General features: G+C 42.8%; 1 protein-coding gene across 18 annotated transcripts in view; it reads left to right on the top strand.

The window, feature by feature from the left end:
- Positions 1-27,771, top strand: part of celf5a (cugbp, Elav-like family member 5a) — a 185,450-nt gene that overhangs the window by 88,264 nt on the left and 69,415 nt on the right. For all 18 annotated transcript variants that reach the window (XM_034881388.1, XM_034881385.1, XM_034881395.1 and 15 more), the window contains exon 3: positions 10,645-10,693. In XM_034881388.1, the coding sequence (XP_034737279.1) occupies positions 10,645-10,693 (49 nt within the window). The remainder of the gene's footprint in view (positions 1-10,644; positions 10,694-27,771) is intronic.

Genomic DNA, 27,771 nt, shown 5'->3' with positions numbered 1-27,771 from the left:
ATTGCTTTACTATCTAGATTTCTGACATAGGTTTTTTGTCTCTTCCTGTCTCTGTCTCTCTGGCACTCCTCAGACTTCTCTCCAATTCAAAGCCAACATGCTTGGCTGCATCGCTATCTCTCCCTCCTTCCATCTATCTCTATCCTCCTCAGGCTTCTTCTTCTCCTGGGCCTCTCCCCTCCTCAGAGGGGTGGCATGGGCAGTAGAGGGGTAGAAAGTGCAAGTGTTGGTGAATTGCTAATAGGCAATCATAGTGCTCAGGACAAGGATGCCTACTGGAGGTCTAGGGACCATTAAAGAAATGTCAACTCGGCATAGGTATGCCAAGAATTATGAGTCAGTGCGCAGGCAACACTTCTTGGCTCCTATTGGTCAGGGCAGCAGGCCGTAATCTGTCACAATCCTGGAGTTGCTGTGACAGCAGCAGAAGCATTCTGGGCTCAACATAGAGGGAAAGGAAACATGCTGTGTGTGTGTGTGTGTGTGTGTGTGTGTGCGTGTGTGTGTGCGTGTGTGTGTGTGTGTGCGTGTGCGCGCGCGCGTATGCATATATGAGCCTGAATGAGTGTGGTTGAGTGCATGAAGGGCTGCACAATAAGCACCACATGTACAAAAACTGAAATTATAACTATCAACTTCTACTACAACTTAATTTAATCATGTTCAGTAAATTGATTCTGTAAGTCAATTGTAGCGTATCCCTTTAATGCACCTGAAAGTACAACAATAAATCACATCTAATCCTAACTACAAACAACTAATCACAGTGCTTGCTTCAAGTCAAATTGGTTCCGCCAGTTTGTTTTTATACATGCATGCACACTTGAACTCAACTCAAGCAAGTGTTGGAGAAATTGTAGCCCGGGTGGTACAGAGTAAGATGCCACATAATTTATGTGGGCATACTTTGGCTTTACTAGACACGATGCAGAACAAAACAAAGCTAAATAAAAATAGTTGTGGCTTTGAGAGGAAACATGAGCAATGTGTCTGCTCACCTAAAGCCCAGCCAAGTCATACAATATGATGTTGGCCATGAGAGTGAAGTAGTGACTTAACAAATCACACAGAGCATGTTTCTTCTAGTTCAAGCATTCGATAATGGCACTCCATACCCTAAAATATCCCACGGATAGAATAACTTAACAGAATCATGAGAATTTTTAATTTAACTGTATTTCTTGTGTGTGTGTATATATATATATATATCTTGTACAAACATACTGTATATATTTCTTATACTCTCAAAAAAGTCTGTTTTTATGTTGATTTGGTATTTCTGCAGGTTCTAAAACTCAACTTGAACAGTCACAGTTCATGACTGTCTGTTAATTGTCCAGTACCCTGCAAGGATGCGTTCATGCTGTACAGTATGTTGTACTTCCTTACCGTAGTCGTAACTCACTGACGATCTGGCAGGACATAAGCTTCAAAGCAAAAATCAAGGCAGTAGCCAGATAGGGAACATGGCGTCGGTGCATGAGGGCACCTTTAAGCATTAAAACCTCACACAAGTCTAGATCTGTAATTCTGTCACGGAACATATCCTCTGCCATTTCGCTACTTCCTGCTCACTCCGGACCCTCACCATGGCGCATGCTGGGATCGGCATGATGTTGCCCTTCTGAAGCCACTGGGTTGTGGCTGTACTCATGATCTTATCTTTTGTAAGGACAGTTCCTCAAAATGAACTGAAGAGCGTAAACCACATCAAACGGCGAGCAGAATAAGAAAGCAAGAGAGAGTTTGTGTGTGTGTGTGTGTGTGTGTGTGTATGTGTCGAAGATGCGAGCCCACCAAAAGCTTAAGCCTCCAGTGTGCTGTGCAGATAAGATTCATTAGATAGGTCGGTAAATGCAAGAGAGAGCCAAAGCGAGGCAGACACACAGAGGGAGAGGGAGAGAGATTGAGCTTGCTGCTGCTCCAGCATTTGTTGACACAGATTTACAATGAGTCTCCCACTGCTTCACGCATTACAGTAACACGCCATGTCAATAGCTCTGTGGGCTTGAAAAGCAGCCGTGCCAAAGATGTCTGGGAGTGATGCCCTTCCCCTGATATCCAAAGTGTGGCTCATAAGTCAGGAAGTGAAGGAGAATGAGGGCCAAGGGAGGAAAAAAAAAGTTGTAATATAATATTAATAATTCCCAACCCACTCTTCTGTCTCAATATTTACATCTTCTCAAGCATCTTTTTTTTTTTTTAAATTAGTTTTCCCGTTTTTGTCATTCTTTACGATCCTTTCCCTCCCCCTTCTTCATCTCTCTTAGTCTCTTACCCCACTCTCCCTCTGTTTCTCTTTATCTCTTGGACGCCCCACTACAGGCTCAGTAGGACAGGATTTAGGTATTAGCTCAATCCCCCTATCTACTCCCCCTCATGATTGCACCCTGTTTCTGTCACCTACATACCCTAGTCCACTGCACAAGTCTTGTAGGACTCCGAGTAGTGGCGGAGAGCTTATACTCCACAAGACAGGAAGACATAATCAGTGAGAGCGAGTGACAGTATGCATGTGAGGGATGGGACAGTGATAAGCAAAGTTGGAGGTGGAGGGTGAGTTTTTTATATGGTTTTGAGTTAATCAGACTATACAGATGTAATAAAGAGTTTGATGAGAACCAACATCAGCCCATGCTATGTCTGCTGAGTCATGGTGGGGCACAAATGAGGTGGTTTTGATGTGTGAATTTCACCTTAATGAAATCTTGATTTGAGCTGAGTTCTGCTGTCTGTGTAATGAGGGCTGTAGCAGTCAGACAGCTGGCCAACCACTTCAGCTAGTAAAGCAATGATAATAGAGGGGGTTGGACAGCCTTTGGGAAAGCATTCGGTAGATGAACTTCAGGCTGTTCCTAGGAGGCAGTTAGTGTTTTGGGGGAAGAGATAAACAAGAACTTGGATGGCATCAGACAACAGAAGGTCTAATAGTCCTTATCCGAGATGTAGCAGTGGTGCTAGTAGTAACGGTACCACAGATTGCACATGTTTGTGAGTTAGCATTGGCCTCATTGCTAATTTGTGTAGTACAAGTAGCATTCAGTGTAACAGATGGATATCAACAGTTTTCGTCCAAAAGGAGCCACTCAGCGTTTGAAAAAAGTAACACTTATTTGTACAAATTAAGTACAAAGCTAAAACCAATTGCACTTTCCAAACAAGTGGGTGTATTTTTTTTCTTTGAATGACGAAACTCACCTTTTACATGATGCATGTTTTTAACTATTCAAAATGGATCAAGCAATATGGACTAGAACTAGAAATGTGCTGATTACAACTAGCTGAGGTCTGCAGGTGACGGTCCACGTCAGCGCCTCAAGCTGTAAATCCGGTTGGTTCTGATAGGAATCCCCAAGCTTATAGTAGCTGCCTTCTCCCCAGCACTGACTGATGCTTCTTATCAGGACAACCACACCGCTGCCCCCAGCACATTTTCACATATGGGTAGATCAGAACTCCATTGCACAAAAGTTTTTCCCAACATGAATTTACCGCATATGAACATATATGAACATGCTCACATAGATTCAGCATTTGGAAACAGGGCAGGGCAGCTAGAGCTTCAGTACGTCAACGGCCATACTGCAGTCAGATATGCACATAACCCCCACACACACACACACACTTACTTATATAAGCATGTCACGTGTATAACAGCATGTGAATTCAAGCAGATTCTGAATTTCAGAAAACCCAGAAAACCTCATTTTAATGCTCTTATCAACATCTTTACCTGAGGTATTGACAACAGATAAAGCTACTGTGTGAAGCTCAAGCTTGTTGTTTTATTGTTGACTGTATTGTTTATGCTTGTCTCATAAGAGGGTTACCGTATACCGCGCTACCGTAGAAATTTCTTGCTTTCTGACAGTGGTAAGAAAAAATCCATAGTGCCCCAGCCCTAATTTAATGTGTGTTTTTGGATAATTGATTCATTGATAAAAGGAGAAATCCATCCACCTTCGTCCGCGTATCCGGTATTGGGTCGTGGGGGGAGAGGCTCCAGCAAGGGACCCCAAACTTCCCTTTCCCAAGCCACATCACCAGCTCTGACTGGGGGATCCCAAGGCGTTTCCAGGCCAGGTTGGAGATATAATCCTTCCACCCATACCTGCCCAGGAGGCATTGTAACTGGCTCCTTTTGACACGAAGGAGCAGCGGCTCTCCTCCGAGCTCTTCACAGATGACTGAGCTTCTCAACATATCTCTAAAGGAGACGCCAGCCCCCCTCCTGGGGAAACCCATTTTGGCCGCTTGTACCCTGGATCTCGTTTTTGCGGTCATCAGGTAGTAACGAACACATACCTGTAGATCGAGAGCTTTGCTTGCTGGCTCAGCTCTCTTTTTGTCACAACGGTGCAATAAATGGAATGTAATACTGCATCCGCTGCACCGATTCTCCGACCAATCTCCTGCTCCATTGTCCCCTCACTCGCAAACAAGACCACAAGGTATTTAAATTCCTTTACTTGGTGTAAGGACTCATTCCTTACCTGAAGAAGGCACTCCATCGGTTTCCTGCTGAGAACCACGGCCTCAGATTTAGAGGTGCTGATCCTCATCCCAGCCGCTTCACACTCGGCTGCGAACCGATCCAGTGAGTGCTGAAGGTCACAGACCGATGACGCCATCAGGACCACATCATCTGCAAAAAGCAGCAATGAGATCCCCAGCCCACTGAACTGCAACCCCTCCCCACCCCGGCTACGCCTCGATATCCTGACCATAAATACTAAAAACATTATTGGTGACCAGGAGGCGGAGGCCAACACTCACCTGGAACGAGTCTGACTTACTGCCGAGAACCCGGACGCAGCTCTCGCTTAGGTCACACAGAGATCGGATGGCCCTGAGAAGGGACCCCCTCAACCCATACTCCTGCAGCACCTCCCACAGTATCTCCTGGGGTACCCAGTCTTACGCCTTCTCCAGAAGAAATACATAAAATAAGGCAAATTAGGCAAAACACATAAAGGCTGTTCATCTTCTTTTTCACATTACATCTGACTACCTCATGTTTCATGTTCGAAGAAGCCAATTCTCCTCCTTTAAACATGACTGAGCCTCTGACATTACCGTGAGAGAAGGTAACTTTAACAAGCATGTTTAAGGCTTAAGCATGGAATGACTACAAAATTTAAAAAAACAGTAGCCATTATAACTTGTGTGTGATGAAGACTGCATATGTCAAAATCTAAAAAACTCAGATTTATATGTAAATTTAAAAAAAATAATGCATTGAAATGTACATAAAAAAATGGTTGCATTGATAATTGTTGTAGAATCAAATCGTTGGCCTCTGAATCGGAATCGAATCGAAGAGGTTCCCACCCCTAGAGAACAGGCGTTGACAACAACATGGGCATTCTCCACCTTTGTCCGTCTTGAAAATCCCAGAGATGAAATGCTATGTGAAGTTCAGTCTTTCTACTGCGCAGGGGAACTAGTGCCATGTAAACAATGTTGTGTGTAGTTTACTTTACAACAAAGACAAACCAGAAGTAAACCTAGAGTACCCGTTCATCACAAAGACTGTTACATTGCCGCAGGGTTCTATTAGCTGAGTCAAAATGTGCATGGTTTTGTTGAAAGGAATACATTAACAAATAGTTTACTGCAAAACTATATTTATATAATGCCATCACGTTTTAATGTAACCGGGCTAAGATGTCTTTTCATTTCCAGTTAATTTACAATATTAAGAAATAGTTCATTAACCAGCTCAACTAAGCCTATTACATTTGATCTTCATTTGTAATTTGCTATTTTTTTTATTGTTAATGAACAATTATTGTGATTGCAATGAAGCACTTCATAACTATAAATCATCACACCACGGCGTCTTCTCTACTCTCTTTGTCTCCTTCCTGTACTGTGTATACAGTACAGATTTATTAGCTAGAGCTGGGGCCCCCGGACAGCCACCACTCAGCACTCCCTCAGATCAATAATTGGAAATATTAATTATATCAGCAGAGACGGCCCAGTCAGAAGGGGGCTGTTTATGCTCCTGTTACTGAGCAATGGAGCAACGTGAGCTTTGATGGCCCACTAATACATATTAATGATCCCAAGACAAACATTACTCTATATTAAACCTGAGTGAAAGCCAGAAGACATCACACATATTGCATTGCTATTAGAGTTATTTTATTGCAATCACTGTAAGTAAGTGCTGTTGCATAACTGCTGTAAAACTACTTTTACCACTGAGGAATGAGCTTCTGCAAAACCAGGACAAGATTTACTGCATTCTCCTGGAAGTGAAAGTTAAAGACTAGCAAAGTTTTGGGGCTTGGAATTGCACCAGGTCTTTGAAACCCTTTCCAAAGCAGTATTATTGTCTTGCTACTGGCCCTCTCTGGGGTTTCAGCAGTGTGGAGTCTGGGACTCTGTACTGCTCAATCCCGCTAACCTCTACTAGTCATGAACTCATTACTGTCGTAGATAGTGCCAACAGTAGACTCTAAATCCTCCACACTACTAACAGACCAAGTCCTGACTGCAGTTCCTTTACTTGCTCTTTGTAAGTTGAAATCCGACAGCGGGATGTCTTTTGTGGCTGGAGCGCAGGGCCTTTGGTTTTCTTTTTGTGGCTAATAATAGTTTCAGTAGTAAAAAAAGCATATGGAACTATAGATTTGTCAAAACCCTTAGAGGAGCACAGCTTGTCCAGTTAGAAAGGGAGAAAGACCAGGGCTTGTACAAGGAAAACCAAAACTCGAAAAAAGAAGAGGGAGAAGAAAAATATTACCTTAAAGTTGTCACGGCATGAAAGTTGTCTCGAGTCATTGGGGGAATTTCTTTATTCAGTCAAAAACATTACCTGGCCTTTAAGATACAAAAGAACCTGAATGTATTTGTAAAAATGTCACCAAGGTCCTTTAGAAAGGTGTCCATGTTTGCTGTTTCTTCAACATAGTAAATCATTACGCATCCTCTCACCATTACGTCAATGCACCATGAGTAGGATTGGGTTTTGTTCAAAGATATTATCATTAGCAATAGCAAAAGTGGAATTTTGATACCGGTTCCTAAACAACACAGTTTGTGATACCAGTTTTATAAAACAAAAGAAATTACAACATTACACATTACGGAACATATCTTTTTATTTTTTTTAACCAGCCCCTACTACGCGAGCCCATGCTTTGTGCGTAACCTAACAAAAATATATAAGACCTTATTAGAAGCATGTTGCATGCTTATTGGCTATAACTAATGCCGATTAGATTTACTCCTTACATATTGAAATTAGGTATTGAATGACAATGCATTTTACTTTAGATACAATTCGGGCAGTGCCTAAAAAATATTGAATTTGGTTCCAGCCCCTCCTGTGAGTCACACGACCACACGTTGTTCACTGTACTTTACTTTAGAATTTCTTTTATTTTTTTTATTTTAGTTTCCCTTTTTTATTAGGCTTGCAGATCTTACTTGCCTGCAAGTTTGTTTTCATACATTGCTAATGTACATATAATTGAAGACATATTAACAACATGCTAGCATTTAGGATTTTCTTGACAGTGCTGTATACAATATGTGATATGTAGTGCTAAAACATACAAAACACTGCTTTTTAGAGGTGCTCTTTGGATGCTTTTATATAATTAAAAAAAATGTTTTTATTTGTTTATTAGTCCCCTATGGGGAAATTCCATTTTACACTCTGCGTACACACATTGTTAGTAATCACACACAGGTCTGAACTACACACACACACACACACATGCCCAGGTCCTATACATGCACTAATGGAGAGATGTCAGAGTGAGTGGGCTGCCAGCTGAACCAGCGCCCTGAGCGGCTGGGGGGGGGGGGTACGGTGCCTTGCTCAAGAGCACCTGGCAGAGCCCAGGAGGTGAAGTGGCGTCTCTCCAGCCACCAATCCACACTCCGTACTTTTTGGTCCATATGGGGACTTGAACCAGGGACCCTCCGGTTCCCAACCCAACTCCCTACGGACTGAGCTACTGCCGACCCAATATAGACCTTAGTGGTCCCCTAATACCATATCTGAAGTCTCTTACACAAAATTCAGCTTTGGTGCAGAATTACAGCCACTAGAGCCAGTCCCACAATGAGCTCTCCTTAGTATGTGCTATATCTGAGTCTGTAGCTTTTGAGGAGGAGAGGGTGGAGGGGGGGGGCAAGTTGGAGGCTGGTGGTGTGGCCATGACCAACTTTCTCTCTTGTTGTTTTCCACTATCTATCTTCTTCTCCTCTTCTGGTTCTCTTTTATTACTCCTCCTTTCTCACCTAACCACTCCCTAACTCAGCAATTGGAATATTGCGAAGCATTACAATTAAATGTGTTGTTATTTGTACAGGGAGCAGTAGTGACCGTTTGACTGTGTTGATTGGGGGTGTGTCGAGAATCGTGAAAACATGGTCCACAGTATCTGGAGTTAATGAATGATCTCCTTGGCAACAGCAGCACTTAATACATTTTACTTAAAGTTGCCAGGTCTGTGCAATGTGCGCGCATGCATGTAGTACAAGTGTGCTTTGCGACGAGCACTTCATTTTCAGCTGGAATTACACAATTTTCTTCATATGTGTTCAAGGAGAATGGAACAAGGGTCTTTAGCAGTGACTGTCCAGGACCATGATGCATTGCTCTCGGGCAAGTAAATAGACCATTAAGCTGGCATGTTGGAGGCTGAACAGTAACTAGCTTTAGAGGGAGCTGCCTCCCACACACAGGCACCCTGTAGAGACGGCTGAGATCATAGCATTGCAGAGGAGACACAGCCGCCAATTCAGCCTACTCCTTTGCGCATTTGAACAAAAAAATCAACTGGCAGGATGGAAGCACATTTAGTCCGTTTGACATGTCAAAGGCAAATTCAAAGATTCACTGTGTTGTAAAGTAATCTGTGAACTTGTCTTGAGGATGCCCCCCCCCGCATTCAGAGGTGTTTCTGTCTCAGAGGTTGCTTTGAACACATGTGCGATTGTGTCGCGGTTGATTCTCTAATCTATCTGTACATGCTGTGGAGCAGTGCGCCCTGTGGCTTGGCATTAGCATACTGTAGGGCTACTTTGCTAGTGTTGTGCAAGGAAAAGAAAGCACTTGTAGATGGGTATGGGGGAGGGGGGGCAAGAAACAAGGTGCTTAAACCTCAACCTTCACAAGCACAGCATCCTCCCTGTTTTCCAACGAAGACTTAGCCAGTGCTAGTTATTATTTACGATGGGTAAATTTATGGAATAATTTCAGTGAGGGAAGGTTACTCAGTTCCTCAAGGTGAAAACGGATACATTTAGCACTTAATGAATCGGCCTGGCCCTCTCCCCCATATATCAGCATGTTATTAAGACATTTTAAAATCCCATTATGGTGTTTCTCCTTGAACATGTCATGCTTTTATTGGACTGCCCTGTCTTTAAATCTGACCTTTTCAGCCCTGCTCTGGTATTGAACAGAAAAAACGATACATGACAGGGTGAAGGAACGAATTATATACAAATGTAGGTAGTTCTCTCTCTCTCTCTCTCTCTCTTTATATATACATATACAAATATAAGTTTCATTTTAATATATCATATATCATTTTGGTTTACAGTGATCTGACTGTAATGCCCAAATAATTTCCAGCAATAAAAATATGCGTAAACAGCAGCTACAAGTGGTTTACTATAAATGGTTGAGTCAGTCAAGAGGTTGCTTTTATGTTCTACTAATCTTGTTATAAATTGGTGTCATTTTTGGCCATTTGCTGCCGTTTTTTTAAATTGTTAAATCTATTTTTGTTTTGACTGAATCAAAGAAGGGGTGCTGGCATCAGACCAGTGCACATCAATTATATTGCAAGCGTTATGCTCCGCTACGGTACAAATACACTAAACATATTACACATACTGTACGTGTGTGTGTGTGTGTGTTTGGGTGAGTGGGTGGTTGAGTGTATAATGTGACTAGGACATGTGTTCACTTTAAAAGAAACTGTGCTGCAGCTGTAACAAACATATCTTAAATCACAACAAGATCTTTCAGACTTTTTCTGTCTGGTGAAATTGTTCATCTTGAACAACCGCAATGGAAAAAAAGAAGGAGGTAAAATGTATGAAAAACAAGAGCGTGACACAAAGACTGTGATGACAGAGGCATCTAATCCAGGCAATGCCATTCTTATCAGGGTCCAGTGGATTAGAGTGAGCCTCCAAATCAGAGAATCCTTCCCAGCCAGACACTCTCCACAGCCCAAGGGCCCGGATCAATAGGCCTGCATTGATCTCTCTCCTTCTCTGGCTGGATTCACTTTTAGTGGGACTGCCTCGGCCTCTATCACTTAGACACACATCTGCAGCCTTGCAACTTCTCCTTGCACCTACCATGAAATACCACAAATACAAATGGACACAAAAACGCACAGACACACACTTTATTTTATGTGTGAAAGAGAGTTGTTGTGTTTACACTGAATAACAGGCAGAAAATACACCATGGTGTCAGGTCTCCTTAGCTGCAGGATGGTGCTTTGTTTTTTACCTCCGGCCCAGGCACTTTGATCAGTCTCGCAGAACATGTATGGGAGAAAGGGTCTTGACACCTCTGGTTTGTGCCCTCTTGTTTTAGCAACGGCAGCCCGAGTCACCAGCGCTAACCTCTGTTACTCTTTCTTCTCTCTCCTCCAGATGACTCGCCCCATCCAGGTGAAACCGGCTGACAGCGAGAGCCGTGGAGGTAGTTGTCTTTTTTTCTCCGTCAGTTATTCATGTCCCCTTTTCATCTGCCTTATCTAAGCTAATTCTTTTCATTCTTTCCCTCTGATCTCATCTGTTCCACTGCTCCAATGCAATATATCTTCAGCCAACACTCTTTTTCTTTTCTTATCCCAGTTCCTTTCATTCTCATGTTGTTGTGCTAACATACGTAATGGTAGCGATTCTAGTAAAGAACCAAGTCTACCAAATAGTTTAAATTAGACAGTTTCTGAATGTGACATCAAACATAGAGATTTGATGTAATCTTGGTTTGACTGCATGTCTCCCAGCTTGTGGCACATTTTTATCTCTGTTTGTTTCTGGTTTAAATCCTCTAAATTTTTGGATTAATCTCACATTTCATCCTGCTAGTGCCCTTCTACTGGATGTAATTGAACTAAGAGTCTGTTTTATTGAAAATATGTAGGGAGGTGATGGGCTTCCCTGTTGTCCATCTCTCTTTTCTTGTTCCCAATGCCAAGTGTCATTATCATAGCACTATAAATTAGATAGTGATTAGGCTGAATACTGGAAACACAGCCACACAAAGGCCCGTTAAAACCCACAATGCCTGGTCTGTGTGCATTTGAACCACGATAGTAAATGGTATAGAGAGAGGGTGAATTGAAGCAGGAGCACATACAGCTTGCCAAACAATCAATAGATTTGCAGGGTTCTTGCCAAGATCCTCACTACTTGGCCTTAATTCTGTCCTCTTTGATCTCTCCCATTTTTTGAGGCTTTCATTTACTCACTGCCTATCTGCATATATGTTAATGTCAGGGGGAGGCAGCCTTTACGTCAGTGTCAGAGACAATGAACCTTGCTGCTATGTTTTTGGTGTGCGTCTCATTTTTCCCCCATAACGTGGGGTGCCTTTTTGTTGTTGAAATGAGGATTGCTTTTTTCAGTCTTTCTCATCCTCGCTCTCATCCAGAGAGAGAGAAAGAGAGATTTTGAAGTGGAGAGAAAATGCAAGCACGATGCCAATTGCATACAGCTGCCGTGCTGCACTTCTGAGGCTTTACCTAAAAACCTCTGTCTGTTTTGGGTGAATTAGGATGGCTGGCCACTTGGCTGCCTGTCAAACGCACACAATCTTCAAAGGACAGCATAACCCCTTGAGATGGATGGAGGGAAAGGCCAATAAAGATCACTGTCAGTTCTTCATGTTTGTTTTCTTTCTTTCTTTCTTTCTTTCTTTCTCTCCTTCCTCTCTCTTTTCTCTCTTTCTTTCTCACTCATCTTCCCTCCTTTCTCCTAACCATTCATTCAGAGCTTTAGAGGAGTGGTGAGACAAGCAAAAGGGTCTTGTGCTGTTAAGATTGATGTCCCCTATAGCGCCATTGATTTTGCCATTGTGGTGCTGTGTGTCCACATTAACAATGACACGCAGCTGTCTCTTTACTTGGTTGTGAGTGGCCGGGTTTAAAGCTCCCAGGGCACTTTGGTCAGTATGGGGTCCTCTTACTGGCCAGCCGTGGGGACCCCACTAAGGTACAAATGAGTGGTGGAACAGACCTGAGAGTTACACATCATCTTAAATGAACAGGTCAGAGTGGCGCCGCGGGGGCAATCAAACACTAGCATGACTTTGACGGGTTAGGCGGTAGAAGTGAATGGAGGAGACTGGAAATGTGAGAAAGGGGAATGAATCTGATTTTAATTTTTCAAATCTTTTATTCTCCCTGCTTCTTATTTGCTGGCTTTATTTATTTTTGTGATTATCCTTGTCAAGGATACTTTTGGTCTTGTCCATTCTGTCACTATAGTAGCTGCTCTAGCTTGCTACTGCTACAGCTGATGGACTGTGCTGCTGAGGCATCTCCATCGCCTAATTTTACAAAGTTTGTATTTACTGTAAAATCACTGCGCTGTCTGAAATGTCAAGGTCTTCTAAATATTGCTTTCCTTATTTCACATTCTCAAATTTGCCAAATTTTCAAGATTACATTTTTGTAATTTTGATTGTTATTTGTCTGCTGCTGCCAGAACCCAGATCAATAAAGTCAGGACTATAACTCAGCGGGGTGTACAGGAGCTGGAGAGCAGATGTAAAATTTTGTTAATTACCCTCTCATTCCGGTGGAGGGAGGGACGCCAGGGACAGACCCAGTCTGGCCTGCTCTCTCAGGGGCCACATGGGTAGTCCGATAGGGGGCATATATTCCTCAGTGCACACAGTCACACTACAGCACACAGTCATATTAATTAGTCCCTTAATCTCATTATGAGGAGGACTGTTCAGATCACCTCACTAGGTTGGCTGTCCATCAGGGAAAGACCTGTTACTGTATTTTTTTCTCCTCCAGGAGCAACTCTCTGCTGTTATTAAGAGCAGACAGGCCTGGACCAGAACAGCGCATGTTCCCTGGTTACTGTCGCAGTACAAGTTTAAACTGCCAGCCTATAATCATCGGACAGGAAGACAGTAGAACGTGTTCTTCTAACTTATTCCACTAAATATTTGATGACTCTTGGAAATTTTATCAAAACAGAGCAGTTTTGTGATGGACATGTTCACAGCTCACCTCATTGGATAGAACAAAATGGTAAAAATTACAGTACATCGGGCCACTAAGGCAATTTGGGGAAACCACCTTGCCTATAGAAATTAAAGGGAAATATGCGGCAGAGTAAATCCATCCAAACACTGTCATTGCCTGCTGCCGCCTAACAAAGACACGGTGTGAAATGAATATTAATGGCCAATCACCTACCTAATCTAGCAGAACAGCAGCCGTTACACATTGAGCCACAAGCGTGGTGAATGTCTCCGTCACCGATGACGCAGACCATTCTGGGATGTTTCTGTTGGGGAGAGGTTTAAAGAGGCGCAGCAGAGACCTGTCTCTCTCGGTTTCTACTCACAGGTCTCTGATATGAAATAGATTGATTTTCCATCACACATGGCACTGATGACTGGCACTGACTGCTGCTGATATTTCATTTTTGAAGGGCCGTTCAGTGCCTCCTTAGAGGGCTTGGTGTCCTTACACGGGATGAATCCGCTTTAGCCACTTTGAATTAATCCTAAACCATTTACTAAAAGCACCCCCTTGGCATTCCACCATTACTCTCTGCCCCTTCTTGTTTTCTTTTTTGCAGGCTATCGTTTCACTCTTTTTTTTTCTTTCTTTCTTTTTTTTTTTTTTTAGACAATCCTGAAAGAGCCATCCTGCTCTCAGGCTAAATAGTTTTTCTGCCCTGCATGTGTTGCTCCTTCATGGCTCTTGACATTGCACAACTTAACCCATTGTGAAAGTTTTGAGCAAAGAGATTGTCCAGAAAGCGGAGAGAGGAGCAGGCTAGCTGTCAGCTGGGTCTCTGTTGGTGTTGCAGCGGGCCTTCCTGGCACAGCTACGTCTACAGCCCACTGAGGAGGCCTGGATTAGAAACGGGCTCTGGCTTTGTCGAGGCAGGCCTGCCACCCACGCGCACACCCACACAGAGAGGACAAACAGGCAAACACATTCAAACCCATATGGCTGTGACACACACTCACACATGCGCTCTCTCTCTCACATGGACATGCACGTAGTGGGAAGTTGGATGTACATGATTATAGGAACACCTGTGTGCACACACAGGGACATGTCCAGTATATGTTACATATTTAAACACAGGCACATACACAGTGTACACATATGCTGAATGGAATAGGTCAGTTTTGTTTTGTAAGCTGTGTTTCATGTTGCGGGCCAAGCAGCAGCGTTGCTTTGTGTTTGTGTGTTTACTCCAACTGAAGGACAATGAAAAGGTTTGCTCCAGTTCACTGAAATGTGACGGAACAAAGAGAGAGAGAACCAGAGCGAGAGGCAATACGTTAAATGGAGAGGGAGGACGAAAAAAAAGGAAAATAAAGAAAGATTGGGAATCGAGATTGAGAGAGCGGGTTTACATGCTCTGTTGCTGTTCTGCGCTCAGTTTTTGATGATGAATTTATCTTGCGTGAAAGACAACAGAGTGGTCCATGTATTAAACATCAGCGGTGTTCTCCTTTCCTTACTAGAGAAACAAGCTCCCCATGTCAGAGCAGCTCCGTAATGAACCAAGCAGGAAGGCCTCTAAGCTCCACTGATCCTCTTTAGAAAGGAAAGGAGGAATGAAGGAGAGCGGGGTAGTTAGAGGGGAGAGGAATGAGGGGTGAAGAGACAGATGGTGAGAGTAGAGAGGTGAAAGAAGGGAATTTGTACGCTGGTAGAGTGAAAGTGGTTGAGGGAGAGTGCAAAATAAACAGAGAAAAGTGTGGATAAACCAGCGAGAGGGAGGGGCGGCGGGGGTAAAGCAAAAAGCTGAACAGTATATCTTCCCCCTTTGGAGAGAAGGAAACTAAAGATCACTGGTCACAATGTGCTTGGCTGGGCATAAATGGAGAGATCTTAGAAATAGTAGGGAGCATGTTCAGAGGTTGTGGGGATCAGGGTGAGCTAATCCAATGGTAAGGTCAGCTGCGGGTCACACATTCAGAGCACACACTACTTGTCCAAATCCCCTCTGGTGCTCTTACACAAACAATACTGATACACAGGCCTTGGCCAGCCAACAGTTCAGCCAACTCCACCAGGCTGGCCAGGGATGTTCAGGTCACTATGCCTGTAAGCTCTTAAATTTACCCTCACATCAGCACAAACCGGTTAGTTTTTTGGGGGCGGGTGGTGCATTTTAGGTTTATGGAAGATAGACAAGGGGAGAGAAAGCGGGGAGAACAACCGACAAACAGAGCGAGAGAAAGAGATGATGAAATAATTTCTACAGGGATGTGCTTTGCTCCTGAGGGTCACATTGTGCTGAGGCTGTCGGAGTTATGCAGAGTCAGTGGAAGAAGTAGATCACAACAATTCGCTAATACACAGGGTAGGTGGAGATCAATTAGCCTTATCTTACAAACTACTAATGATAATGCCAATGGGAAACTTGCTGACGCAGCAACGAACAACAAGAGGAGGCAGAGTGATGATGTCATGAATTTAGCAAGTTGAAAGATGCGGTATTTCTGCAAACACAGTGTCTCATAGAAATTACACTATTACTGCAACTTCTGTGGTACACTCAGTCAGCACATACACAGATGGAAGCAGCAGCTACTTGCAGCGTGTAGACAAAATAACAGAAACACCTTTTAATGTTGCACGTACAGAAGCTGACACCAAAACTTAGACATTGTGAGCTTCACAGATTTCACAGCATGTATTGCAGGACTGCGGCTGTCAGGAAAAATAAATCAATCAATTTGGGAACTTGAATGCCGTTTTATATTTTCGAGTCAATTGATTTCACCTACCGATAATATGAGAGGAGCGCAACTCTAACGCAGAGTTTGAAGTACTCGGGCCTGGTGCCACAGTTCTGGGGTATGACTACTTTAGAAAAATACACACATTCAAAAGTCCACATGGGATTTGTTCTTGATGCACTAGGTTTAACCAATCATCGAACTTCCACCTACCAGTGAAATGTGTTCTAACCAATTAGATGCAAAGTTGGAAAGCGAGAGTGCGGTGTGGTCTCCGTGGTAACGCGGCTAAAAAAATGTAGACACAGCTGCCCCCCCAAAAAGTTTCAGGCTCAGGATTTTTTTCCCGCTTTAAGCCCTGCTGTTGTTTTTGATTGCATGATATTGTACAAGTGTTGCGGTTATTACACCTACTCCCAGCACTCGCCTTCAAATATGCATACATACATACATTCAGCTAAACACACATTGATCCTCGCTCTTTTGTTAAAAAAAAACACACACGCATCCTTCGTCTCCATTCCTTGTACGTTGCGATGGTCTTGTAGCGTAGGCGGATCAGCAAAGGTTACTGTTGAACACAGAAAGGAAAGGTCAGAAATCATGTTTAGTTTTCCTGGGGCCGGGAGGTAATTCCAGTCAGCAGATTGTGTTCAGACGAGCAAGCAGGCAGGGCAGGCCAGTGGTGGAGATGCTCATGCAGAAGGAAGCGAGGCGGGGATGGGGACAAGGTTATCCAGTCAGCCACTGCCTCTCAGCCCCTCTGCTGTCACCCTTAATAACACCCTCTCCCTTATCACAGCAACAATCACCTTGAGAAACAAACTTGTCTTCTTTCAGAGAGCGATGGAGATGGGGAAGAGACGGCCCCCGTATGCATCTGGTCTGCCATTCTCATTACAGCATCTCAACGTCTTTGGGGACAGACAGACTGCAGATCAATTTAGTTCTCAATTCTCTACACTTTAGAATTCATTCTCTGTCTCTTTCTATTTTTGCCCCCCTCCACTTCTCCTGCCTTGTATTCCCTCTGTACCCTTTGAACACATCAAAACATGTAAATGACATACAGTAGTCGACCACGTTGCTGTGACAATAAGGGATCTTCGTTCCTGCACCACGCACATGCCGTGCTTTGATGTTTGAGATGTCATTTGTTAAGCTGTAAAACACACATAAGAAAATACCTCAGTGGGACTTCAAAAAAATCTGTGTATACAAGATACTGTCACACACACTAAATAGTTGCCTTTTATTATTTGACCACCTTTGACTTACTGTCAAAGAACCTTGTATTCACAGTGTATGCCTGTTAAGCAAAGAGACTTGCTATGCTAACCTACTTAAACACATACAGTACCACAGCATGGGAAGGAGTTAATAAGCTGACCTTTTTAAGGCTTGCTTTATTTAGACTTTGTTTTGTGAACCTTTTCATTTTATTGGCCACTTATTTCCATTCACTTAAAAGAACTTGTGTGCAGTACATTCGGAAAGAAAGCAGCTTCTGTAGCAGCCCATGTGGCAACAGTCATTTATTCTACTGTAAAGTGTCTTTTCAAAATCCTAAACCGTCTCAATTTACCTTGAATTTTGTGTTGCCTCAGAATTTCAAGATGTGATCAAATACGCGCTCAATCCTAAAATGTGTGCAATCCATTTGAATTGTGAAGAATATTTACAACCCCATTGACCGTGACATCCTTACGTCAAATCTTCTCTGTGTGTGCGTGTGTGTGTGTGTGTGTGTGGGGGTCCTCTGTGGACTTGTGGTGCTCTGTGATTGCAGTGGAGCTAGAGGAGGCCAAGCAAGGGCTCCGATTGGAGGACAGAGTCTGTTCAACCTCTGCCAAATCACTGCAATCACTCGTTTGCTCCTTCTCTCTGCTTTAATGACACCACTTCATAAGGAAGCAGGCTCATCAAGCAACACACACACATACACACACACACACACACACACACACACACACACACACTCATACACACTCACACTCACACACACACACCCACACAGTAAGGTCAGGCTTGGCAGATCGGGCTCAGAACAGGGAGAGGAGGTCCACCAGCAGATGGGAGGAGATTAAAGCAGACTGGAGACACATGCCCACGTACTCACACACACATACAGTATAAATCTAACACTCATACTTCAGAGATACAAGCTCCACTCTCCACTTCAGGATGACTTAGACTGAGTTGGACAAGTGTCATGATGGGCAGTATTGGGGTTTTGAAGTCTGCATTTACAGCATGCAAGTTAGGCTAAGGATTAATTATTCATACAGATATAGAAGGTTATTAAGATATTTTTTTTCAGGTAGTTAAGTAATTTTTAGGCCAACAATAGGTTTTTAGATTAGGTTTTTGCTCTCCTCCATTCACTGCCTGGCAGCTCAGCTCATTCTCTGCCCTAATTTTGTGAGACCTTTGCTCCCAACACTCCATGTGGAAACAAACACACACCACTATGATCTTGCAACTTTCATGACTGGCTACATTAAATGAACACAAGTGACAAACAGAAAATTGAGTGAACACGAGAGAGAATGGCAGGGCAAACAAGTGATGACAAAGAAAGAGACAGCAAGGAACAAAACAAGAGCGTTTTTCCGCCTCAGGACATGGACAGAAAGAAAATGCCTTTCCAATCAGTGTAAATGAGAACTCAAAATATATATGCAGTCTTTAGTTATGTTTACACAATACAACACATTGTTATTTCTCTCTCAAAATGATTGAGGAGCACTTCAATGTGTGAAAATTAATAATATATATATATATAAGTCACCTCCAGATAAATGAAAAGGACATATTATGTATTGGATTCTTTTAATATGAAATCAAAATGTTACACATTAGGTGCACGCATGAGGACAAAATATACAGTATGTTTGAGTGCGCTAAGTTAGCGAAACAAGAAACAAAGTTATTGAGAAATCCATAGGCTGTGAAATTAGATGTGTATTCAGATTCAGTTCCTATAACTCAGCTAGCTCTTCCTGTCTGTCCCTCCATTCTAACCTCTTCTTTCCACTATCTCTCCATCCCAGTATATAATAACTCCATTAGCCTCTCATATCACCCTCTGTCTCTCTCACTGTCAGTCCACTTAAATAACTGCATCATGCTACCATTGGACTGTTAAGTCGGTACCTGCTTCAGTAGAATGATTCCATCAGAAATATAGAAACTTTATCATACTGGTACTCCTACAGGCCACACAAATGCATCAAAAGTGTAACATTTAAACTGCATGTAGTTTGGTTATGTATTATAATGCCTATATTGTCTGTGACTTTGGCTGTGGCAGCTATTAAAGCAATGACAACAGACAAGGACACAGGGCATAGGGATGGCGAGGACTAGCATGGGATGACGTGCCTGTGATGCACCATTAGGGAACGTTGGTTCAGTGGGCACTGTAAAGAGGCTTTTAAATAAGGCCCAGCCGCGTCTCACCTGCCTTTCCCATCTCATCTGCTGAGACGACAAGTAGTGCTGCGAGCGCGCACGCACTGTGACACACAGTCCCATGATCGCCCACCCGCCCACTCTCCATCCACCATCTTTCCACCCATCTGCCAGTCAAACGAGTGCAGAGGTAATGGAGAGAGAAGCAGTCTTTCTGGGGCTGTAAAACTGTGGCAGTCAAAAAGATGATTGGGGCACCTCTGCGTTGGTGCATGACGTAAGAAGTATTTTAACATTATTCATAGGTATTCGTGTGCATTCCTGAGCCATTTCAAGTGCAAGTGTTGATGTGGTCATGCTCTGACTGCCATGGCCTTGTCATGGTCCATGGTCCATTCCTAATGTGAGTTAAAATGTTCTCCTTTTTTAAAACTTACTAGGTATTCCTCTTCTCTCATTAGACCCCTTAGATCGCACATTGATATTTGTACCAGGATTATCCTATCCCCTGATGTGTGCTTTTCTTTCCTTTTCTTTTCTTTATTCTTTCTTCCTGTTGACTTTTCCCCTGGCCCCCTCTCATCGATGAGGCTATCAGGCAAACTGGCAATGTCGAAGATGATTGGCGGCTGGGTCTCTGTGCAGGGACGTCAATAAGTATATCCCCTGACACTACAGTTCTTAGGGGCCAGGTCCAAACGCAGACCGTCTTGATTGCCTCTCTTCAATAAACATGAAGAGGACTTCTGCTACAGAATACAAAGACAGCCGATGTTTCATTGGGGAATAACTAGATAGAAGAATGAGGCTTCAAATAACTGCTGTACCTTTGGCTGCAGGAACTCTGACCTGAAACTTGAACCAATTTTATAGAAAGTGAACTTCAAAGAGTACTTTGATAGTGGAGGAAGTCATTGGGTGAGATCTGGGGGGGGTTGAACTGTCTTCTCATTGTAGATTAGCTACTGAGTTGGACTTAGACTAATGACGGTAGTGGAGCAGTGCCTTGATAAGGAAGAGATCTCCATCCGGAACAGATGTTATTTGCTGTAGAACGACAGCAGGTGATAGAGATCCACGGACATGTTTTTTTTTTCATTATTGTATTGCAAATCTTCCTCCTCAGTTTCCCCCTACAGCAATAAACTTGTCACGAAACCCAAAACACGACACATCATCGCTTGAAATATAAATAAGCCCATTTGTTACCTATTGATTTTCCTACCATTAGGGGAGCGAATGCCTCGGTTGTTGTTGATGTGGAAGATATTGTGGGTCAATATTGTGTTGCTCTTAAAAGCCACGGGAGATTTTCAAGAAATTCGGCAAAGAAAGGAGGCCAGTCTACAACTCTAATATTAAGAAAATGTCTGGACTAGTTCGGGGACATCTGCTTGGCATTAATGTTATTATCAAGGAATTGGGGAGCAGTGCAAGCACAATGTGCTTTAGGGAATGGTTACAGCCCTCAACAGCTGCCTGCCTCGACTGCTGGCACACATCAACCTAATACGCTGGATCGGAGGCAGGGATTGATTCCTGAATGTTAAAGTGAAACCTTGAAGCACTGCTGAGACCATTTTGCAGGGAGTGGTGCTTTTGCGAGGGGATTTGGCATCCTAATCTGATCGGGTCTCTTAATCTATGGCAGCTCAGTGTAACAAAACCAGTCTGACAGCAGGGGTAGCAGCCAGTGACAGAACGAACATGTTAAACCTGGGCCTATCAGGTGGACGATAGGAGGACGGAGTCTTCTGGCTGCATTGTTGGTCTAACGATAGCTGTGGTTTCAGGACATCCTACCTATCACAGGTCAGGGAGGGACAGGAGCTTGAGATGCAGAGGTATTACGTAGTCCTCGGCTCGCTGGCTGTCAGCCCACATCTTAAAATATTGTCGTCCTATTCCCCCACCCTTCCCGTATTCCTCCATCCTCCTGTTATTTTAGGAATCTATTTAGGCCTCCCAGCATGTACAATCTGAATTATTCATCTAGAGAAATGGGATCCCTGCACGACACTGAAACATTTTTATTTGATTTTATTTGTATCCACTTGATTCCATTAAAATAAACTAAGTGCAGACTCTGCCATGATAATTTACCCCCACCCCCACCTAGGGCTGGGCGATAATGCAATATTATCATTTATTTAGTTTCATCTGAATCATATCTTGATTATGATTTTATCATTATTCTAGCTCCGCAAATTGTGTTCATTCAAAGCAAGCTGTTATTCAAACAAACAAAATAGTTGAACACATTTTATGTTTTATTTAAAATTGTGCATACATGTGACATTAATATATATCCCTATCAGAAATCATCCTAATTACTATAGTGATGATTAGGTCTGCCATATGACCCAGCCCCACCCTCAACCTTCTCTTTTCCATTCCTCCAGTTGCTTACCCTACTTGTAGTCACCGAACACACCTCACGTGTGTGTGTGTGTGTGTGTGTGTGTGTGTGTGTCCGTGAGTATATTACCTCCTTATGTGTGATTACACTAGTAATAACCCACTTATTAATGTCCTTTCTGTCTTCACTGCACATGATGAGAGAAAATTGCCTTTTTCTTTTCTTATCACATGATCCCAAAAACGGAACATAAAAAAAAAGGAAAAAAAAAAGAAGTTGGATGGAACAGTATGAAATGGATGTGACCTATAACTGCTGAGAGGTAATGTACAGCAACAGCACAGAGGAAACAAAGGGTTCTGTCGAAACCCTGTGCTATCTCACCAGTGTGTCTGTGAAATCCTTTCTGCTCTCATGTGTGCATGCCAAGCTGCCTCGCCCTCTATCTGGATAACATTAATGAAAGGTGAAAGAGGGAATAATCAAAGATCACAATACTTTACCCTTGATACAGATGCATGTTTGTACGCTGCTGGCAGGATAGATCTCCTCGCCGCTCAGCTCTGATCTGACATTAGGATTCAATGCTACATTTCTCTCTCCAGCTTTCTCATCTCGCTTTCTCTCTCGTCCCCCCCCTCAACCCCAGCTACCTCTGTCCACTCAGCCTGCTTGCCTGACTGCGACTAAAGGGTAAATGTAGCTCAGGGGATATGTGCTACCTTCAGCACGAGGTCCTGGGGCCCAGCATGTGAACTGGAGCTCCCATCATCCTGCTCTCCTCGTCCCCCACCTTCTCTTTTCCTTTTCTCCACAACACATCTCTTTATCTCTCTCCACCTCAGTGACCTCATCCAAACAGAACGAACCTCTGAGAGCCAATGGCTTCTCCGCCATACACTAAAAATTGAACTGATTTGAGATAAATATGTTTAAATTATGCAAGTGAAGGCCAGAGAACATATCCCACCAAAATACCACTGTTGAGTTTTACTGCGGGACATTTAAATTTAGCATTCTAAAAGATCATTGTCCGTTACATATAAAATGATCCTTAAGTATCGTAGAATGCCACAACATTTTAATTTGTATGATTTGGTTCTTGTTAAATATTCTGAGACTGTAAAACAATATGTTTTCTTCCCTTGGTTGAAGGAAAATCTTCTTTAACAGGTCAAAAAGTCACAGTCAAATCTAGTTGTCGTACATAGTAGCAGTGGTAGAATAACCATATGAAGTCACAGAATTACAATATTCACTAGATAAAGTACATAAAGTATGATGTTAGGTAAATATTGAGACAGAGTGTAACTCAAAGTGGGTTATTGTATTAAATAATTACAAGGTAAATTGTGCTATTGTCAGCTAAGACATTTACTCGCAACTCACACATTATAACTAATGTTATGTTAATAATATTTATATTGCTGTAATTCGTTGCTGCGGACAAGCTACATATGACATATACATATACATAAATATATATATATATTTATAAATATATGTGTGTGGGTTTTGATATACATTGTCTGACATGTCAGATTATGAATAGTGTTAATAGATGGCACGCCTTAACATGTTAGTTTGCTGTGTGTGGAAAACAGAAGGTGTTCTTTCCAATATTGCGGGTTAAAGTGTGTGCGTGCGTGCGTGAGTGCGTGCGTGCGTGCGCTTGCGTGCATGTCCAAGTGTGTCTAGCTGTGTGAGGCTGAATGGCACCTTTCAGAGTGGGGGTGAGACCATGTGGTCTACACTGACTGCTTTGGAGGGAGGCAGGAGGGCCCAGCTGGTTCAGGGAGAAGAGCTCTCTGACTAGCCAAGGCAGGCTCACAGCTTGCCAACCAACCTGACATGCGCACACACACAAACACACAAACACGAGCCCATAGTGCATGGTTAGAGGAAGACAGTACACAGAGAAAAGGCTTAGAATCGCACACTTCTCTCCATGCAATTAAAAAGATTTATTTTACCGCCCATATGGTTTGGGTATGACTTCTGCAAGGTGCAGTTTGTCAGTGTGTCTCAGCTGCGCTTGTGCATGGGTATAAGCATAACAAGCAAAGAAGTGTGAAGAACACAACCGACCTCCTGTTTACACGGGGACAGTGCTGTGTGCACACACAGGGCTTACAGAGATCCAATCATTTCGGCTGACCTGCAGCCAGGATTTGGTGAAAACAGCCGCCTACCTCCGACAAAATTGTCCAATATCCTTGAATGTAACGTGCAAGAAAAAAAAAATCTTTATTTGTTGGCAGCCAGGTGCAGGCCTTGCGAATTATACATGACCACAGGTCCTATTGATTCTCTCTTGTTTTTCTCTGTCTCATAACACATTGTTAGACGAAAGTTGGTTCAGCGGTCTCTCACAAATTGTTTTGTAAACACAGGAGGGGGAAAAAGTACAGTCCAGATGCAGTAACATGTAGCAAAATAAATATCTCAGCCTCTAATCCAATATTTCTCTTTGATTCAATATGTTGGGTTCCTATTGTTTAAAAATGCCATAGAAAATCTGAGGTATTTCTTTAATATTAAATGAAAGGACTTAATTAGATGGATGTTTTTTGTTGATTTTGTGACACAGCTAATCTCTTCCCGTTTTACTTTATTTACCCACAGCTGCTACAATACATTTGCAAAAACATTAATGTTGATTGCTATTCCAACAGCTTTGACAGAGAACAATGGTTGTTGAAACAATTCATAGTTTGAATGTATTTCTCCTGTTTCCTAGAAGCTTTATTTATTATGACCACTATCCCACCATACGGCCCACTGATTCTCTAGTTAAATCTGGAGTGTATCTCTAAATGGTGTGCAAGTGTTGCAAGACTCACGCAAATTAGCTGCATTAAAGTATATGTATGCCGTCAATGGAGGGAAGGCTCATTGGAGGCACAGCTGTCGATCTGAACAGTAGGAACGTGGACAGAATTATTTGTTAGTCTAACCATAGATGCCTAAATCCGTCTAGCCGGGACATTTTCACTACATTTCCATATAGTAGTTTCACTCTCTCTGCAAATAGTCTAAAGGGTAAGCCTAACCAGGGGCTATGTGTGAGTGGATGGAAAACAGAGAGAGGTCTAAAAGGAATTTTTCATTTAAAACAAATTGGTTTGGACAAAATCAGTTTTTCTCCCCATTTAGTCCTAACTGTCAGTATGGACAGAAAAAATGGCCGACCTGAAGTGGGAGTGTTACTGCTTACCTGTATAACCTGTAAACCTGTGAGAGGACCTAACAGCGTGTGGTCCCCAGTTTCTCCATTAGAGAGGCAGCTTGGCATTCGGAGGGAGTAATTGGCTGGATAGGGTTTCAGCAGGCTTAGCCACCCTGCTGGCACAACAAGCCTGTCTGTCCCCATCCACGAGTTGCTGCTCTGCTAGGCAGGATCGTAGCCAGCTCAACTGCCACCACGTCCCCTTCAAAGCCTGCGAAGACGCTGGGGATGGCAGCAGCTGTTGTCCCAGGGGAGTCGGAGGAATTCAGGGCCTCTAGTCATTAGTGGGAACCAGTGTGGTGGGACGAGCCTGGGTCTTAGACAGCTGGGAGACCTCTGTCACCCCTCATCCCTTCATTCCTCCGTCCATCCATTTCCCCATCCCTGCCAAGAAGGATTCTGTATTCTCAACCTCTTTGCCTCTCACGCAAGACTAAAAAAGACTCAGACCCATAAGGCAAGTAAGGAGGGACTGAGAAAATGTGAAATACACAAGTTTTTCTTAAACTTTAAATTTTCTGGGGGTATGATTGTAGGACACTGTGAACGAGCATGTTTTCAAATTCCAAAGATATGTTGTTTCAGAGGGACATTAAAGCTTATTTGCCTAGCCAAGCTACAAAGTTTTGATATCATAAACATGGCCCCTTGTCTGTACTAGTGAATAAGTCAATAAGACAAACATTCAGACAAATGGGCCAACAAATATCAACGTGCAATTGTTTAATTATGGCAGGGAAGTGGAAAAGGAAATGGTGGCATTTTACCACAACCACCAGTGTTTACATCCGTTCTAGTTGCAGTGGGTTGCCCTTGGGAAAGCTGGTTTCTGAAGACTTTGTCTAGTTCCCCCTGTGGATTACGATGTGGCGCTCCATTTTTCTTTCTTTTGTACATATGAATCTGAAACAATTTGTTTTCACAGCAAGTGACCTTGGTGAAGCCAAAGTCATCTTCTTCCGTCATATTTTGTTTATTTTCACCTAGAATATTTTCCTGTATGGATTATTTGTAAGAGATCCAAAAATTGGTAGAAATACGGAGTCATTGTTGGTGCAAAAAAAAATTTGAGAGGCTTATAAAAAGGGTGTATGTCTTATTCTAAAAGGACAGAAAGGCTATGCGTATGTGAACATAGACCTTGGCATTTGCTTAATCCTTACAGGTACTCTGGGGTACTATTTAGGGGTAGATACTGTCTGTCTGTCCGTGTGTGCTTGTGCATGTGCGTGTACGTGTACGTGTAAACATAAGCTCACGCGCATAATTCTGAGCATGTTGTTATACCATCTGACCTAACAGTCACTGGCATTTGGTGTGTGCTGAGAAATAAGTCTCTGCTTATTTCCATGGTTCCAGAAGACCATGCCCATGTCTGTACGTATGATACATATGTATGAACATCTGAAGAGGCCCCGTAACATGTAGGTCTGGTTTATATGTTGTCCCTGTTTTTTTTAAATATTTGTATGTCCATCTGGGAAATAGACACATAATACATATTCCTCCGTCATTGTTTATTAATTAGGTGGAGGCTAGAGGAATTCTCAAGTATTGAACTTAATTCAAGACAGCTACATGCCAATGAGCGGTGTTGGCTTCAATTCATTTCTACTGTACATAAGATAAGTCATAAGCAAATCAGAAAGTTTTAAAAACAAATGAGACGTAGGGATTAATGACTAATTTGGAGAATGTACCATAGGCCTCAAGGAAACGTTTTGCGTCTCTACAAACAACAGCGGCTGAGGTTAGCTTGGCTTCATGCCAGGCATATATTCTTCCCCCCCACAGTGAGTCATTATGGCCCATTTTACTTTCACCTTTGCACAGGCCCTGAAGAACCCATTGTTCCATTGTGGTAAAATGAAAATGTTTCTATATTGGCTCCTTTTGTCAACAAATGCTGCCAGAAAATAGGGTTGATACTGTTGAAGGAAACAAAAGGATCAGCACTGATGTATATGACTGATGTAATTTAATAGACAGGACATAAGTGTTATGTTTATGTTGCATTCAAATCACTAGGCCTTATGTGATAAACTGGTCCAGGCAACTCTGCTCACATGCCCATGAGAGAACATTTACTTTTTTCTCTCGCTGCATTTTCCTCTGTTGGCTTTGCATGCATTGTTAAATGGGACTGATGGATGCCCCCTGGCCATTACTCACTGCATTGCTTGGCTAATTTCTGTGCTCTTACAAGTACAAAGATGTCAAGCAGGAGCAGCAGGCTTACCTTGGCTTCCCCTGAGACCATTAATCCTTTGGCTGGTGTCGTCCCTGCCTGCACTGGCTCACCTGGTTCACAGCGCTGCCAGCAAACTGCTGTTCCCAGCCCTTTTCCCGTTCTATCTATTTATATTGGTTCCGAGTCAGCTCCCATCACCAACAAAATCTGATTGCATTGGAAGAGCTGAATATCTACTTCGGCATATAGACTCCCTTCTTAGGGGGACAATTGCAGAGTCTGTGGAAATATTTAGTTGTGTGTGTTATAGAAAGAGGACATTTTTTGAGGTGGAGGGATAATAGCTGGTAAAGGTAATAAATGAGAATACAGCGTTTTTTTTAATGACAGGCAAACCTTAAACCTTCTACAGCCACTGGTGCTCTTTGCATAAACCATATACTGGTTTAAGAAAATACATGTTTTTCCCCTCATTTTTTCCTCCACCTTGCAACAGATTCCTATTTATGCATGCGATCTTGGACAGACAACTCGATTGGTAACTGTAGTAAGAGCAAATGCATCCCAAAGCCATATTTCAAAGAATAACGTCTTTGGTCAATGATCAGGCATGGCTCACTCACGGGATG

This window comes from Etheostoma cragini, chromosome 9 (genome assembly GCF_013103735.1).
Source record: "Etheostoma cragini isolate CJK2018 chromosome 9, CSU_Ecrag_1.0, whole genome shotgun sequence".
Lineage (NCBI taxonomy): Eukaryota > Metazoa > Chordata > Actinopteri > Perciformes > Percidae > Etheostoma > Etheostoma cragini.
Note: the sequence above shows the minus strand (reverse complement) of the source record. Positions and strands in the feature narration are given on the sequence as shown.